Source organism: Balaenoptera acutorostrata, chromosome 7 (assembly GCF_949987535.1).
Source record: "Balaenoptera acutorostrata chromosome 7, mBalAcu1.1, whole genome shotgun sequence".
NCBI classification, from domain to species: domain Eukaryota; kingdom Metazoa; phylum Chordata; class Mammalia; order Artiodactyla; family Balaenopteridae; genus Balaenoptera; species Balaenoptera acutorostrata.
In genome coordinates, this window is record NC_080070.1 from 11,180,236 (window position 1) to 11,198,247 (window position 18,012).

General features: G+C 38.6%; 1 protein-coding gene across 1 annotated transcript in view; it reads left to right on the forward strand.

Annotated features, from left to right (window-relative positions):
• Positions 1-18,012, forward strand: part of TPK1 (thiamin pyrophosphokinase 1) — a 363,387-nt gene that overhangs the window by 56,738 nt on the left and 288,637 nt on the right. Inside the window, exon 3 of the mRNA XM_057550558.1 lies at positions 12,176-12,247. Coding sequence (XP_057406541.1) covers positions 12,176-12,247 — 72 coding nt within the window. The remainder of the gene's footprint in view (positions 1-12,175; positions 12,248-18,012) is intronic.

The following is an 18,012-nucleotide window of genomic DNA, read 5'->3' on the forward strand; positions in this document are numbered from 1 at the left end:
AATTTGGGACACTGTAAAATTATGACGGTTAGGTTTGTGTACAAGTGTGTATGGTTAGTTGTAGAGTACCTATTTTAGTGATACAGGAAACAGCACAGTGAGTGGTTTTTAAAGTTTATGTTAGAAACAGTTATTTCATGACTTCTTTGTACCAGGGCCTAGGCTAAATTTTGAAGAGAAAAGGGATGAGTAAATTATTTTTTCTACATGCCTAAAGTGTATCAGCTGTTGTTAAGAAGCATATAACAATTATTAGCAGAAGGAATTAAATATTATGGGTTTTAGGTGAGAATGATTAATGGGGGGAAAGGGAGAGAGGTTGGAAAAAAGAAAGTAAAATATTTTCTCTAAGTTGTGAAAGATAAGAAAGTCCTTGCCAGGGGCAAAAAGCTGTGTTTGTTGAGTATTTATTTACTTTGTGTCGGGCACTGTACTCAGCTATGTGTTATATCTTCCTGAATCTTCCATACTTGGTGGACTCAGAGTTGTTAAATCAGTTACTCAAATATCACAAACCACACAGCCAATAAGTGACAAAACTGGGATTTGAACTAGGTTTGTGAGATCCCACAGCCCATGTTCTTAATCACTGTACTATTCTAGAGGGCATTCGAGGCAGCGGGAAAGTCATGCACAAAGACCTGAAAACTGTGCAAGTGCCTGCTGTGTTTACAAAACGGTGAACAAGTCTTGACTAGCCTAGACTAGAACCTCCACGTGGCTGAGAGGTAACCGAGTCTCCGACACAGTCCCGTGCCGAACAGGATATGCTGTTTAGTCATTGATTTATTAGACCAGTGTTATTGAGCACTTACTGTGTGCCAGGCGTTTTGCATGGTGCTGGAGGTTCAGAAATGAACACAAGACTTTGCCTTCAAAACCCAAGTCTAGTAGTGATACCATTATTTTCAGGTATGATTTCTTGCTTTGTGCATTTGCCTAGAAAATTCTTCACACAGTCTTTAGATAAATTTCTCCATTTTTGTATTTTATAGTTTTAGAACTATGTTCAAATACTTACGTCTATATATATATATGTATATACACACACACACTGTAAACACATATACCATGTATATCCACACGCTGTATAGATGTAATTTCATAACTCTATTCTACAATTAATTTTAGTGTGTGATATGAGGCAGGGACTTAATAGCATCTTTATCTTCAATTTTCTTCTAAGTAGAAGGCCCCTTCATTTTCCCTATTGAATTACTGCTGCTTTGATATTCTAGGTTGTTCATAATTTCAGGGCTCCAACTATTGGCTTAAAAACTGCATTGTGCATGCTGATAAAGTTCTTTATTAAGTTCTATAAACAAATATTAAATGAATTTGTGAACAAATGAACAAAAATGCAGATTGCTTTAAGTGACACGTGGCTGGTGCTGCTTCCTCCCTCTCCCCAACCTTACCCACTTACGGCAACTTTTTCTTTTCTGATAGAAACGTCATTTTGAGGTCTAGGCCTACGTGTTCTCAGTTTTCTAATCTGATGTAATGTGCTGTCTTGGCTCATAAATTTCCCCTTTTACCTCCTTTTAAAAAAAGCTTTTAAATATAATACAGACTTGATTTAAGAATTTATATGACACAGGCAAATGCAGAAAAAGTTAATGATTTCCTTCTCCCTTTTTTATTCTCATTCTCTGAAGATAATTGGTTTTAACATGTTATACCTTTTTCTTGTTCATGTCTGGTAACTACTGATGAAGAGAAATGTTCCATGTGAGAGAACTATGAAAATACTAATAGAATTGGGAATTGGGACATGGGTAAATTCTTAAGGTTAACATTGATTTATAAAAATCTTATCCTAAGCGTTGAAGAACAAATATTTTCTAAGTTCTCTACAACATATTTCAGTGGAGGAAAAAACTCTCTGTTTTGCTCTTTGAAACAGAGTAAATCACATCTCCCTTTGCTGTCCTGAGAATCCTGTTGTAAGTCTCTTTTCCTAGCTTTTTAAAGGACTTTTAAATCCACTTAGTCTAATTAGCATAAATTACTTGATAATTTTGGGAGGAAAGAAAGCTAGATAGTGTTACACAAATTATCTGCTCTTAATTCTTACTCTGAAGCCTAAATACTCTGTTATTTTAGTGACTCTTTGTTATGTTCCAATGTGGTATTTAAAGATTGTTGGCTACCGTCTTATTTGGGGTGGCGGACATTGCCTGGGAAGGATTCTTTTCTTTCCGTCAGTTAAACTTGTTTATTTTACTTTTTTCTTTTTTAATAATATAAGCTCAGGGTACCAAATTCATACGAAAGATTAACAGGTAAAAAGTAACGCTCCCTTCTGTTTTCGTGCTCCAGCTAACAGTTTTCTTCTTTGACATTCTTGGCATTTGCAAAAATACATGTATATTTAAAATTTTTTACACACATGGTTGTGTAACATATCCATTTATTTGCTTTTTCCACTTATTTTTATCTTGGAGGTTTTTCCACAATAAATAATATAGAGCTGTTCCACTGTGTGGGCCATAGCGAAGGCCACCACTAACGGATTGTTTTCATTCTTTTTCTATTAAAAATAAAAAACAAACCCTTTGGATACCCTTGCTTATAGACTATTTTGTGTAGATATCATTCTATGAAAAAAGAAAAAAGAAGGAGTAGTAGAGAAACCTGACCTTTTCTGTTTACTTCACTTGGACCTGGATCTGATTAATGCCACTAAGGTGTTGTGTGTCAGAGTGCTTACCTGCGACCTAGTGCACATCATTTATTGGTGTCAAATATCTGCCTACTGACTGTAGGCATTGCTCTTGAATTCTCTAAAAGCCCGCAGTGCCCATGGGATAAAAATGGTCACCTACCCTGAGTTTAGTAAGATTTCCACTTGTGTGGGTTTGACTCTTTTTTTTTTTTTTTTAATTGAATAGATCTAATGCAAGCAATTTTTTAAAATATTTATTTATTTATTTATTTTTGGCTGTGTTGGGCCTTCGTTTCTGTGCGAGGGCTTTCTCTAGTTGTGGCAAGCGGGGGCCACTCTTCATCGCGGTGCGCGGGCCTCTCACTATCGCGGCCTCTCTTGTTGCGGAGCACAGGCTCCAGACGCGCAGGCTCAGTAATTGTGGCTCACGGGCCTAGTTGCTCCACGGCATGTGGGATCCTCCCAGACCAGGGCTCGAACCCGTGTCCCCTGCATTGGCAGGCAGAGCCTCAACCACTGCGCCACCAGGGAAGCCTCTGGGTTTGACTCTTGATATGGTATAATCAGAATTAGTTCATGGTACACAGTTCTTCTGAGTTTAAATCTATGTATTTTCTTCTCTCAAAAGAGGAAACAGGGCTTCCCTGGTGGCACAGTGGTTAAGAATCCGCCTGCCAATGCAGGGCACAGGGGTTAGAGCCCTGGTCCGGGAAGATCCCACATGCCACAGAGCAGATAAGCCTGTGTGCCACAACTACTGAGCCTGCCTCTAGGGCCCACGAGCCACAACTACTGAGCCCGCGTGCCACACTCCTGAAGCCCATGTGCCTAGAGCCCATGCTCCACAACAAGAGAAGCCACCGCAATGAGAAGCCCGCACACCGCAACGAAGAGTAGCCCCCGCTCACTGCAACTAGAAGAAAGCCTGTGCGCAGCAATGAAGACCCAATGCAGACAAAAAAAAAAAAGTATAAAAAAAAGAGGAAACAAAAAAACTTCTGTTTTATTCAGAAGTCCTTTGATCCCTTGGTAGTGTGCTGTACAATCACTGTCAATTTAAGAAGGCAGTGGAATGTGTTTAGTGAACTCTGAAACTCCAAATAAAAGTCCGTTTTCTCCTTACAAACTATAGGTCTCTGAGACCATCATTCTGTGGTTTGAATATGTCCCAATTTAGCTTGATTTGGACTTATTTTGATTATTAGTATGGGTGTGACTCTTGAGCCAGTCCTCTTTAAGGAGTATTAAAAAGGAAGAAAGAGGGCTTCCCTGGTGGCGCAGTGGTTAAGAATCTGCCTGCCAATGCAGGGGACACGGGTTCGATCCCTGGTCTGGGAAGATCCCACATGCCACGGAGCAGCTGGGCCCGTGAGCCACAGCTGCTGAGCCTGCGCGTCTGGAGCCTGTGCCCCGCAACGGGAGGGGCCGCGATAGTGGAAGGCCCGCGCACCGCGATGAAGAGCGGTCCCCGCACCGCAATGAAGAGTGGCCCCCGCTTGCCGCAACTGGAGAAAGCCCTCGCGCGAACCGAAGACCCAACACAGCCAAAATAAATAAATAAATAAATAAATAAAAAGTAGGGGGGAAAAAATAAAAAAAATAAAAAAATAAAAAAATAAAAAAAAAAGGAAGAAAGAAAAGGTCTCCCTGTTGTCATCATTTATTCATAGTTTTGTTACGAGTGTCGCCCACCAAGTATTGATGCGCATGCGTCCCCCAAATGGTTCTCACCATAACTGAGCAAATCCAAGCAGGAGGTCTAGAGAAGGTATTAAAAGGGAGTATTTACTGGCAGGTTGAACCTCTTTGAACTCCTTTGCCCTCCTTCTGTTGCTGGCCGGTGAAAGGGATTCTGCGTTTTCGGAGGTGGTTGGAAATGGATTGGGGTTGCAGGAGTAGCCTAAGGATAACACGTAGGCCCTTTGTTTGTTTTAGAAGCACGTGCCACACGTACATGGATTCTGCTTTCAGAAAACGTTTTGAACTGACTTTTCAAGTACGAGCACTATTTTGGACCCAGCTGTCAACACGTCAAAACCAGTGTGATGGACTAAAATTTTTAGTGCTTGATGATGAATCCTTAGGGTTATGACATCACATCTGGAGGTTGCTGGGCAATGATTGATTTTCTTGATTGATGGAGAATGTGGTTTATGGTGGCCCAGGTCAGCCGGGCAAGGGATAGTTGATGGAGCAACTTTGAACTCTGTCAGCAACTTGAAGTGTCAGTGCGCCAAGTGGAAGAACACGGCTTCCTTCGTTTGGCTTATAGCGAGGGTGTGATTAGTGGGAACAAGAATATGGCTGACCTTGGCAAGGCTACCTTCTCCTTTTATGTCCAGAAAGACTCAAAGCATTGTCAGACTTACCCTCCCTTCCCTATTCCCCCTACTTCTTACACAGTAGAAGCTTACGAGTTTTAAAATACAAACTGTTCCTTTTCTGAACTAACATGCATTTCTAGCATTTGTGGGTTCCTGTGAGAATTTATTGGGGCATTTTGTTTTTTAGTGGCATAGTGTTTAACATTAGGATTACCAAACCTGGACACACCCATTCCTGCTGCATCATGGGAGCTAATGTTCTTAGATGGGAGCTAATGTTCTTAGATGGAAACTGATTTAACCCAGTCAGAATCTGTTTACACTTTCAACCTAAAAGTTTGAATGACAATGATTAAGTATATGCCCAGGTCTATAGGACTCAATGGAATATTATTACATGGATCTCTTTTTTTCCCTAAATAGGTGCTAAATGTAAACACCCATTTAGTTTTAAAAGGCTTCATCTGTTCTCACAGAAAATGTTTACTAACTTTAATTTTGTAGTTGCATTTCTGTGGACCACCTCCAGTTCCTCCCTCCCTCCCTCCCTCCCTTTCCTATGCTCAAAACGCCATTTCGCTGTTTTAAGACAAGATGATTGGTTTTTGTTGCTGTCTTCTCTAGTACCCTTCCTGGAACATTTTGTATAGTATTCATTTAAGAGTAGTATTCAGGGTCCCAGGACCTAGAAGGGGTCACTGTGTTTTATGAGGGTGTTATTTCATTCTGTGAGGAATTGTATTGGCTATGGAGCCGTTGGTCTCTGGGCAAATTTATTGTAAATGGGCATAGAGTCAGAGTTGAATGAGCTACTCAACAAATACCTATCGAGTGCTTTCTATGCACATGAGGAGTAAGCAGCAAAGAAAGCTGAGAAGGCGTGGCCTGTCAGATAGGAAGAGCACCAAAAGCTGGTGTTTTCTGAGAAGTCAAGGGAAGAATGTGATTCAAGAAGGATGTGAGAAGTCGTCTCCTCGGTTACGCTACTGAGATGCTTTTGCAAGATGAGGATTGAGATTTAGCTGTTGAATTTTACAACAGGAGGTCATCAGTGCACCTGGCAATAGTTATTTCCAGGAGGCAGTGGGATCAAAATCTCACTGAAGTGAGTTTTGCTGAAGACTGAAGCAGAGAGGTTGCGGGGGGGGGGGGGGGGAACCTGAAGATGATGTAGAAGAGGGACCACGTAACTTATCATCCGAACCAGGACACTTGTCCATGGAAGGGAGCACAATTTATTATTACGTTGGTGTAACCAGTGTGTATTGAACGGTCACGCTTCGTGGGGGTGGGCAAGAGAGATTTCTCAGGAAGCATCTGTTCATGTCTCCTCTTTGTTTACTTTCTCTGAAGCAATCTCTTATATATGGCTTACCAATTCTTAGTCCGTTAGTAATTTGATTTTTTAATATACTTTGGTATGGAATATTTGTTCAGAGCTTTTTAATAGTTGTGCTTTGTCTGCATGCAATTTATTTCCTCAAAGAACGAATTGACTTGACAGTTTTGATTTCCCTATGCACATTTAACAAAAAATACTGCTCTTAAATATAGAAGTTTGTGCAATATAAAAATGAAATTCAGTGCCCTAGAGTTTTCATTGTTTAATTGAAATACATTTAGGGATGAGAGAGTCATAATAATAGTCATTGGTCCTCTGACAAAATAGCTATTATATATAATGACTGGCATATGTTTTGGCTAATATAGATTTTATCTGAGTTCCAGTATTTTTTTTAAACAGAGATCTGAAATCCTAGATAACTTGCTAATGCATTTCAGGGAATTATTTTTCTGTTGTAAATTGTTTTATTTCAATGTATTTTCATTTAGAGTAGTGGTCTTCAAATCCTCTTTGATCACATACCATATCAGTTAAAGAAAAAGCAACCAATTATGTTTATTTTTTTAAAAAAATTACAAATAATTATCATTGTGAGATATATATATACACATTTTTCAGAAAATAGCAATTAAAAAGAGTGAGGTAAAGATGAAATGAACAGTATTTTAAATGTTGCCATTTATGATGGCTTTCTACTATCATTAGCTTGAGGCGCTGGACCAGTGGTTCTCAATTTTGATTACCAATTAGACTCTCTTATAATGCTTATAAAAAATCATGATACACAGACCCTGTGGCAGATACATTGAGACAGACTCTCTAGGATAGGAGATTGGCTCTTTTGTTGTTGTTGTTTTATTGTTGATTCTGTGATATACAGTGAACTTGAGATCATTGTTCTGTATACTTAAGGGTAGATTTATCATTTGTGGTAATTGATGTAAATCCAAAATTCATATCTTTTCCCTTCCTTTATTCCTCTCTCCCTCCTTCCTTCCTTCCTTCCTTCCTTCCTTCCTTCCTTCCTTTCTTTCTTTCTTTCTTCTCTCCTTATCTCTCTTTCCCTCCCTCCCTTTCTCCTTCCTTCCCCCAAGTTTTTTTTTTTTTTTAATTGATTTATTTATTTTTGACTGCGTTGGGTCTTCGTTGCTGCGCGCTGCCTTTCTCTAGTTGTGGCGAGCAGGGGCTACTTCGCCTTGCTGTGCGCGGGCTTCTCATTGCAGTGGCTTCTCTTGTTGCGGAGCACGGGCTCTAGGTGCGCGGGCTCCGTAGTTGTGGCTCGCGGGCTCTAGATTGCTGGCTCAGTAGTTGTGGCGCACAAGCTTAGTTGCTCCACGGCATGTGGGATCTCCCCAGACCAAGGCTCGAACCCGTGTCCCCTGCATTGGCAGGCAGATTCTTAACCACTGCGCCTCCAGGGAAGTCCCTGAACTTGTATTGTTTAACTAGTCCTTAATCTTCAGAGGGCCTATTTGCTTTTTTAGCTCAAGGCTGATGATTTGACATCATTTTTTATTTTTCTTTTCATGTCGTGAACTTGGGCCTTTGTACTTAATTCAAGTTTTCCAGGCAACTTGGAGTACTTTGGTTTTGACACATCCAGGATCAGGGATTTTGCATCCTCTATAATTGAAACCCCTTTGAGAAAGCAATTCAAGGATTTTGACTTGTCCTGTATTTCTCTTTGAGATTGCCTTAGAGCACTCTGTTTAAAAAGTTGTAGTTTTTATAGCGTAAGGAAGAAGTTCTTCGTAGCCTTTTTCTTAAGTCTTTCTGCACATCCCAGGGGCAGTATCAGTGTGACAACTTGAGAAATGCTTGCTGTAAGACTATCAGTTTCCTTACTTCTGTGGTCCCGGCTCTTTTTCTAAATTCCTGCACATTTGGAGTCAGAGGCAATGTCCTGTGCGTGGTTCAGTACCTGAGGGTGACATGGCGTCCTCTCTGCGTTGAGATACTCCCAAAAGCTGTTTAGGAACAGCGCGTGGTCCTGGGTGCTACTTTGTCTGCAGCCTACTAGGGATTAGTAATCATGAGGGTTTTGAATGTAAAATAAATGCCAAACTGACTTCACCTAGTTATAATTTCAGAGTAGTCTACGTTAAAAAAGGAAAGAATATCAGATCCTAGTACCTAAATATCTCTATGTATAGAGATAGATTAACATAAATGTTATGTATAGAAATTGATTATTGATAGCATCATTAGGAAATCATAAATGTGCTATAAATTTTCAAATGGCTTCATTTTTTGCAAAAGTGCTTTCACAGATAACTACCTTAATGAAAGTATGAGTTTAGAGGAGCAGTAAGGTGGATAATAATGCTTTTCCCCTTCATCAGCTTGTTCTTTGAGCCACAAAAATACTGAGTTCACATATCAAAGAATCAGTGACAGAGAGAGAGTAGTTTGCTCATTCACTTACACACGCATACAATACTGTCAAATGCCTCCTCTAGCACTGCAGATCTTGCCAAAGATTAAAGGACCATTGGTTTATCCAAATTATTAGCTCCTTGCCATTAACATTACATTGAGCACTTACCGTGTGCCCGGCTATGAGTCTCTTATCCCTGTTGAATGAATGAGTTAAAGTCTTCCTGTGTTTTGATGCTTGCTTGCTCTTTGTCTTCTCCAGCTCCTCTCTAGATCATCTTTACCATAACCCAGCCTGGACCATGGTCATTGCATTAACTAAAATTCAGTTTCTCTCTACAGAATAGTGAAACCCCAAATACTGTTGGCTTAAATAAAATAGATTAGTTTTTTCTCATATAAAAGAAGTCTGGAGCCAGGCATTGAAGTGCTGGGATGGAGGCTTCATGGAATCATCGGGGACCCAGGAACCCAGGCTCTTTCAGGCTGCTGCCCTTGTTCTTAGGATCCCAAGTGGCTGCTAGACTGTCATTCATTCATCAGTCTTGCTCCAGATGGCAGGACGGAGGAAGAAAGGAAGCGGAAGGAAAGGCCCCCTCCACTTCATGGAGCCCCCGTGGAAGGAACATGTAAAGCTCTTTTGTGTATCTTCTTGGCCAGAACTCAGCCTTAGGACTACATGTTGCTGCAAAGGAGTCTGAGAGACGGTTGTTCACCTGGACAACGATGTGCCCAGTAAGACAAAACACAGAAAAGCAAACAAAGTAAAAACCAAAACCGAAAAACCCCCTCAGGCTTCTGTTGTTAAAGAAGAGGAGAATGAATATCGTGAGACAGTCACTGGTCTCTGCCACAGTCGTTCACTCTAACGCTGCCCAGAGATGCCTCCGTGCTTCTCTTTACCTCTTGACAAGCGATTTTGCCACTTCTCAAACCAGCTGTCATCACCGTCTTACTTGTTTACACCGATTCCTATTTCTACTCCCAGAGGAGCCTAGATAAGAAAAGGAAAGAACATCAGATCCTAGTACCTAAATATCTTTATGTATGTTATTTGTCATGCTGTAGTTGCCAACCCAGAGTATTAGAAGTTATATGACTGGTTTAAACCATCTCTGATTTAACGCAATATTTATTGTGTCTTTAAAGGTTTCCTATGTTATTGCTAAGCCAGAGATTTAAGGTTTAGATTCAATATGAATAAACCAGCTGGCCTGCCCTTAAAAAAAAAAAAAAGAGTTGGTGGGAAAAATCCTGAATTATAGGCAGATCTGATGTCCTATGCCTGTTAGTTAACCCCAACTGAATTCCTGTTTTTAAACCTGTGGACTCTGAGCTCCTGTAGTCCGTTTCTTAGAGCAGTCGTTTTAAATGTTCCATTCAACTTCCACATCTTCACTTTGTTTCTTGTTTACTTTCTTATAAATAAATTGACCGTACTCTGCCTCTACCTCAATTTTGTATGTCTCTGTGGCAGGTCATCCTGTGCCTCAATCTCAACACCTGTTTTTATCAATAGTATGTAAGCCACAGGGCAGGGGGAGGGGGGAGGGAGTGTTGATTCCTGAACAAGACTACTTTGTGCTCTATAAATACCTGTTAAATGAATAAATAGATTATTTCCCTTCTCTCTCTTACTTCCCTCCTCCTAATTCGAATATAATATTTTCTATATTTAAAATACCTTCTCTGGACTATGCTGCCTTTTCCCCCCATTTCTCACAGTTCAGTTTTTACTTTTTAAGAAGAGGCATCTCTCAGTTTTCTAACTCCTTGTTCTCTTTACTATCTTGAGGCTGCCTCCGTGAATTTTTACTTTTCTTTGAGATTTTCCCACCCTCGTTGGCCTTTTCTCATTGTCTAGTCTCCGTGACGTCTCCTTAGCATGCTGTGTTATTGACGGCACATTCTTGGAATTACCCTCTTAGTTCTTTTACCTTTCTGGCTTTTTCTTCTGTATTTCCTTTGTTGACGTCCTTCTGTTCTGTAACGGTGAGCAAAACATGACGATTTTGTGTTCGTAATTTGTTCTTTTCTCTCTCTGCTCTTTCTTTGTAGTATCTCAGCTTGTGTCTGTGCTTTGACCTTTAGCTATCATCTCTGTATGGATGATCCCCCGATATACATAAATTGCCTTTACTACTCATTTCTCTATCACTCTAAATACTTCCTGGTGCCTCGATTGAAATTCCTCCGTCATCCTAAACAGCATGTCTAAAATCTGGGATGTTAGTATTCATGTCTTAGGTGCACGTCATTAGGGTGTTGCTTCCTCAACTTTCCATGGTAACAGTCCTACTGGCAAAGGATGGCAGCTTCCTGTGTGTTGTTTTCCTTGTCTGGAATGCGCTTTGCTTTATTCTGTCCAGCTACTTCTTTTTAAGATCAAGTTCAAAAATCTGCATATCACAAAGATTTCTAGGATGACTCCAGATCTTACTGACTTTCTAGGCTTTGAACTTCTGCCACATTCATTTATCTGTTACCCAGCACACCTCATATCCTTGTGTTGTACTGTATTGTGGAATAAATCGTCTTTATTACTCACAGATACCCTGTAATCTTATTCCTCTTTGCACTCCTAGTGCCTGGTATATAATCGGCACTTAATAACGTTTGCTGTGGATGATGCCATCCTCTTTTCATTTCCTTATCTTGTTCCATTTCTAACACTGAGATTGCTTTAAAAAAAAAGTTAATTTTTCTTATCACCAAACAAACATTTCTTTCCATAAATGAAATGGAGTGCTTGGACTGAGCTGAATGACAGATTTTCAAAAGCCTGATTGCATTCTGCTTTGCACTATTTACAGTACATTATAAAAGGCTTGAAACGATTGTTGGAGAAGTAACTATTTTCCATCTTCCTTAGTCTTTTGAGTGTCATCTAAACACTTGGAATAAAAGAGTCATGAAAAGAACTAGTAGGATTTTGTGGAAACAAAGTTTTACATTGGAGAGTTCAAGATAACTCTGGGTGGAGGGAGAGAATGAAAGTGAAGGAGAGAATATGAATAAATGAGGATGAAAATGCATGTGAAAGTACACACCCATTAGACCCATGCTGCTTGACAAACAACGTCAAGATGATAGCAGACCAGCCAGGTAGAAGGGTACTTGAATCAAAGTGTTACATATATCAAAAGGATAAGAATTCACATCAAGGGCATTTTTGCTGCACACCCTGTACAAAAAGAAGCGTACCCAATTGTCTTTATGATAAACTATTTTTATGATAAATTCCTCAGCAATATAGTAATGTGATGGACATGTTGAATAAAGTAGATCCAATTATAACCTATGGTATCTTTTAAAATTCAGGTGTAAGAAATTAGCTGTGATTAAAATTTAGCTCTGTGTAGACTGCAAATCTGGTTTAAGAGAGTATGATTCCAGACTCATATGAGGGGAATGAAAGACTTGGTTCACTTGTTTACTTTATTTTGCTTTTTTTCCCCATAGGGAGTTTGAAATACTGCCTTGTGATTCTGAATCAGCCTTTGGACAAATGTTTTCGTCATCTTTGGTGCAAAGGTAACCTTAATTAGCATTTATATTTCTTTGCTTTCTTACTCTACTTGGGACTAATGTGACTGTTAAATATCCCAGAACCTAGCTGGAATACCAAAAAGTGGAATTTAAAATAAGGTGATTTAATTATTGAATTATCAGAAGAATCCATTTTTGCTTCTCTGTTAACCTGTTTATACATGTGGTTTCCACAGTGTGGACCTCCAGGGACAGAATTACAATATAACATCACTCTATTGCATATCGTTAACTACTGTATGGATGTTTATCCTGAGTACTCAACAAGTATTTGTTCAAGTGTAAATATTTTTGGCACCAGTGACAGCAAAAAGCATCCACAAGCCTCCCTCATTCCGGCATTCAGTAATTAGGTATCTGCAGGGTGACTGGATTTGCAACATTAAAACAGAAGACATGTTGCCAATATATTAGAATCTCTAGGGATTCTGAAAAATATAGTTAAAAATGGAATAGTTTCACAAAATTAAACTCCTGTGAGGTTTCATGTCAAAAATAGGTTCTATTAACTCTTTTATATTATTCTTTGATTTTTATGGAATGAACTCAAGAAAGTGATGTTAAATAGCATTTGCTGTTTTGAACCTCTGCACTTCTTTAATGAAATCTTGAGATTTTTTTTCAAAGGGATCCTTCTGCTGTGTTATCAATGTAAGTTTTGGGTCAAATGATAGGCAGAAGAACTTGATTTGTGATATATTGAAGCATATGCCTGATCCTGTGTCATCAGCCCAGAATTCTTTAGTTATTCTCATCATTAAGCTTGTGTGTCTTAGAGTGCAAATGTATTATGTTAATAAGTTCACATCTGGACAAAGGTAGTTGTGATACTAGAGGGAATAAATCATTATACATGATTTTGTGAAAAGAATTTTTCTTGTCCAATAGGATCACGATGAAAACTCTTGGTATTCTAAACTTAGCCATCTTTAAGTTGGGCAATGTAAACTCTCACATTATTGTTGTACTAACATTGCCCTCACGGACAATTACTTAAGTATTATCTTCCATAGCACTTACTACTCATTTACTTGTAATTAGGTAGTTATTTGGGTACCATAAGGCCAAAAGGTCTTTTTTGTCACTTTGTCTCTATTGCCTAGTGCTGTGTCTGGCGCATAATTGCTTAGTAATTACAAGGAATAAAAGAGAGAATTTAATATGGTTGATATTGCTATTAAATACCCAAGCAAACTGCTTAGGCACATCTTTTCTACCTGAACTTATTACATCAGGTTTTATGATGATTTTAGGAGAGTGTGTGAGCAACTGTGTTTTACTGCAAACATTAGAAATAGACAAAATATTCATTGATAGGAACTGTTGGAAACCTTGGATAATGAAAACCACATCTTAAGGCTCATATTTTGGGGAGTTAATCGTCCTATTTTGCACGTAGTGTGAAATGATGTAGATTTTTTGAGCTGATTGAAGTTCTTCATCTCGTTAGTTTTTCTGCAGTGAATTTGATCTGAAAAAGTCTCAGGCCTGACATTAACCCGCTAATCATTTGATTTGCATAAAAAAATGAACACTTGGTTAGTATGTATCAATATACATGAAGAGAAGTAAAGGTATCTAAAGTGTCCTGTGTACTGAAATGGTTAGATAATTCTCATTTCCAAAATAACTTTTCTTTAGGTTATAGAAGTGTTAAATTCTTTCATATATGCCTCTAGGATAATTCTTGGCATTTTTGGAGCCATGAACCATTATAAAAATCAGATCTGTTAACAAAGACTAAGGAATAGGTTTTTTGTGAATCTCATAACAGAGGCTGTGGGTTTATGTTTGTCTTGCTGTTCTTCCAAGTAAAGGCAATGAAACAGGGAAACGCTGAGCTTGAGTTGTTGCTTTTCACAACAGAGAGAGCCCCAGAAAAAAGCAGCATCGTGGGTTTGGGAGGGAAGTCAGCATTGTGGTTTGGGATTTCATTTCAGCAAGTAAGTCATGGCTGGGGTCTGCCATGCTGTTCCTGTTGAGCTCATATGTACAACATTTTCTGTAATTTCTGTGGATGTGAAGATTTGACAGGAGCAGAAATTAAGGGGTTGGAAGCTGGACTGCTAGACTAAAACACAGAAAAATTTGAAGGCTGCTACACAATATAAGTCTCTTATATAAAATCTATATTTTTACCTTTAACCTATAGGCCAAGGGCTTCTGTTGAGTAGGTATTTCCTGAGATTCGTGTCAGGGGAAAGACTACTTTGAAGGTTTTAGTTTCTTCCTGCAATGTTTAAGTGGCATGTTGTAAAGTCTAGTTTAAATGACTAAAGGAGGGATTCAAGGGAGATTAAGATTATAAAAGTTTTTGAGTGTGTTTTCCCTTTAGTGCATCCTGAAGTTTTAATGATTTTCTTGGTCACAAGCCTTGGAATAATAGCCCTACATGTCTAGCGTTTTTGTACTCTGGGTTTAATCTGGGGACATAAAGTAAGTATTTGGTAGGTAGGTAGATAGATAAAACGACAGAAGTATAGTTAGTGAGTTTCTCACTAACTTTCCGTAGCGATCAGAGATGATTGGCCTTTGTGACTATTGCCCTCAGATTTCTTAACCTTTTTTTTTTTTTTTTTTTTTTTGGGGGAGGAATGGGCACAGTCATGAACTGTCTATAAAAGACTGAAATGTACACCCTTTTTAGCAATACGCAGTGAATCATAAAAGAAAGTGTATTTCTTTAAATTGTGTAATTCCACTTCTGGGAATTCATCCGGAACGGAGGGCGGGGGGAAGCAACCAAAGACGTAACCAAAGGTTTACAAGCAAGAAACTCAACCTTATTAATGATGGGAGAAAACTGGAAATAACCTAAATATCCAGCAGAAAGGGTGTGACAAAATACAGCATGGAATATCCATCATAAGGAATCTTAACACAAACCTCCAAAACTGCATTTCTGAAATTGGTTATTTTTTTGATCATTTAATTAATTAATTAATTTTTTAAGTTTAATTTTATTTTTTTATGCAGCGGGTTCTTATTAGTCACCCATTTTATACACATCAGTGTATACATGTCAATCCCAATCTCCCAATTCATCACACCACCACCCCCACCCCCTCTGCTTTCCCCTCTTGGTGTCCGTACGTTTGTTCTCTGCATCTGTGTCTCATTTTCTGCCCTGCAAACCACTTCATCTGTACCATTTTCTAGGTTCCACATATATGCATTAATATACGATATTTGTTTTTCTCTTTCTGACTTACTTCACTCTGTATGACAGTCTATAGATGCATCCATGTCTCTACAAATGACCCAATTTCGTTCCTTTTTATGGCTGAGTAATATTCCATTGTATATATGTACCACCACTTCTTTATCCATTCATCTGTTGATGGGCATTTAGGTTGCTTCCATGGCCTGGCTATTGTAAATAGTGCTTCAATGAACATTGGGGTGCATGTGTGTTTTTGAATTATGGTTTTCTCTGGGTATATGCCCAGTAGTGGGATTGCTGTGTCATATGGTAATTCTATTTTTAGTTTTCTAAGGGACCTCCATACTGTTCTCCATAGTGGCTGTATCAATTTACATTCCCACCAACAGTGTAAGAGGGTTCCCTTTTCTCCATACCCTCTACAGCATTTGTTGTTTGTAGATTTTCTGATGATGCCCATTCTGACTGGTGTGAGGTGATACCTCATTGTAGTTTTGATTTGCATTTCTCTAATAATTAGTGATGTTGAGCATCTTTTCATGTGCTTCTTGGCCATCTGTATGTCTTCTTTTGAGAAATGTCTATTTAGGTCTTCGGCCCATTTTTGGATTAGGTTGTTTGTTTTTTTAATATTGAGCTGCATGAGCTGTTTATATATTTTGGAGATTAATCCATTGTCTGATGATTCGTTTGCAAATATTTTCTCCCATTCTGAGGGTTGTCTTTTCGTCCTGTTTATGGTTTCCTTTGCTGTGCAAAAGCTTTGAAGTTTCATTAGGTCCCATTTGTTTATTTTTGTTTTTATTTCCATTACTCTAGGAGGTGGATCAAAAAAGATCTTGCTGTGATTTATGTCAAAGAGTGTTCTTCCTATGTTTTCCTCTAAGAGTTTTATAGTGTCCGGTCTTATATTTAGGTCTCAAATCCGTTGTGAGTTTATTTTTGTGTATGGTGTTAGGGAGTATTCTAATTTCATTCTTTTACATGTATCTGTCCAGTTTTCCCAGCACCACTTATTGAAGAGACTGTCTTTTCTCCATTGTATATCCTTGCCTCCTTTATCATAGATTAGTTGATCATAGGTGCGTGGGTTTATCTTTGGGCTTTTTATCTTATTCCAATGATCTGTATTTCTGTTTTTGTGCCAGTACCATATTGTCTTGATTACTGTAGCTTTGTAGTATAGTCTGAAGTCAGGGATCCTGATTCTTCCAGCTCGGGTTTTTTCCCTCAAGACTGATTTGGCTATTCGGGGTCTTTTGTGTCTCCATACAAATTTTAAGATTTTTGGTTCTAGTTCCATAAAAAATGCCATTGGTAATTTGATAGGGATTGCATTGAGTCTGTAGATTGCTTTGGGTAGTATAGTCATTTTCACAATATTGATTCTTCCAGTCCAAGAACATGGTATATCTCTCCATCTGTTGGTATCATCTTTAATTTCTTTCATTAGTGTCTTATAGTTTTCTGCATACAGGTCTTTTGTCTCCCTAGGTAGGTTTATTCCTAGGTATTTTATTCTTTTTGTTGCAATAGTAAATGGGAGTGTTTCCTTAATTGCTCTTTCAGATTTTTCATCATTAGTATATAGGAATGCAAGATATTTCTGTGCACTAATTTTGTATCCTTCAACTTTACCAGATTCATTGATTAACTCTAGGAGTTTTCTGGTGGCATCTTTAGGATTCTCTATGTACAGTATCTTGTCATCTGCAAACAGTGACAGTTTTACTTCTTCTTTTCCAATTTGTGTTCCTTCTATTTCTTTTTCTTCTCTGATTGCCATGGCTAGGACTTCCAAAACTATGTTGAATAATAGCGGTGAGAGTGGACATCCTTGTCTCCTTCCTGATCTTGGAGGAAATGCTTTCATTTTTTCACCATTGAGAATGATGTTTGCTGTGGGTTTGTCATATATGACCTTTATTGTGTTGAGGTAGGTTCCCTCTACGCCCACTTTCTGGAGAGTTTTTATCAGAAATGGGTGTTGAATTTTGTCAGAAGCTTTTTCTGCATCTATTGAGATGATCATATGGTTTTTATTCTTCAGTTTGTTACTATGGGGTATCACATTGATTGATTTCGTATATTGAAGAATCCTTGCATCTCTGGGATAAATCCCACTTGTGTATGATCCTTTTAATGTGTTGTTGTATTCTGTTTGCTAGTATTTTGTTGAGGATATTTGCATCTCTATTCATCAGTGATATTGGTCTGTAATTTTCTTTTTTGGTAGTATCTTTGTCTGGTTTTGGTATCAGGGTGATGGTGGCCTCATAGAATGAGTTTGGGAGTTTTCCTTCCTCTGCAATTTTTTGGAGGAGTTTGAGAAGGATGGATGTTAACTGTTCAGTAAGTGTTTGATAGAATTCACCCATGAAGCCACCTGGTCCTGGACTTCTGTTTGTTGGAAGATTTTTAACCACAGTTTCAATTTCATTACTTGTGATTGGTCTGTTCATATTTTCTGTTTCTTCCTGGTTCAGTCTTGGAAGGTTATACCTTTCTAAAATTTGTCCATTTCTTCCAGGTTGCCCATTTTTTTGGCATAGAGTTGCTTGTAGTATTCTTTTAGGATGCTTTGTAT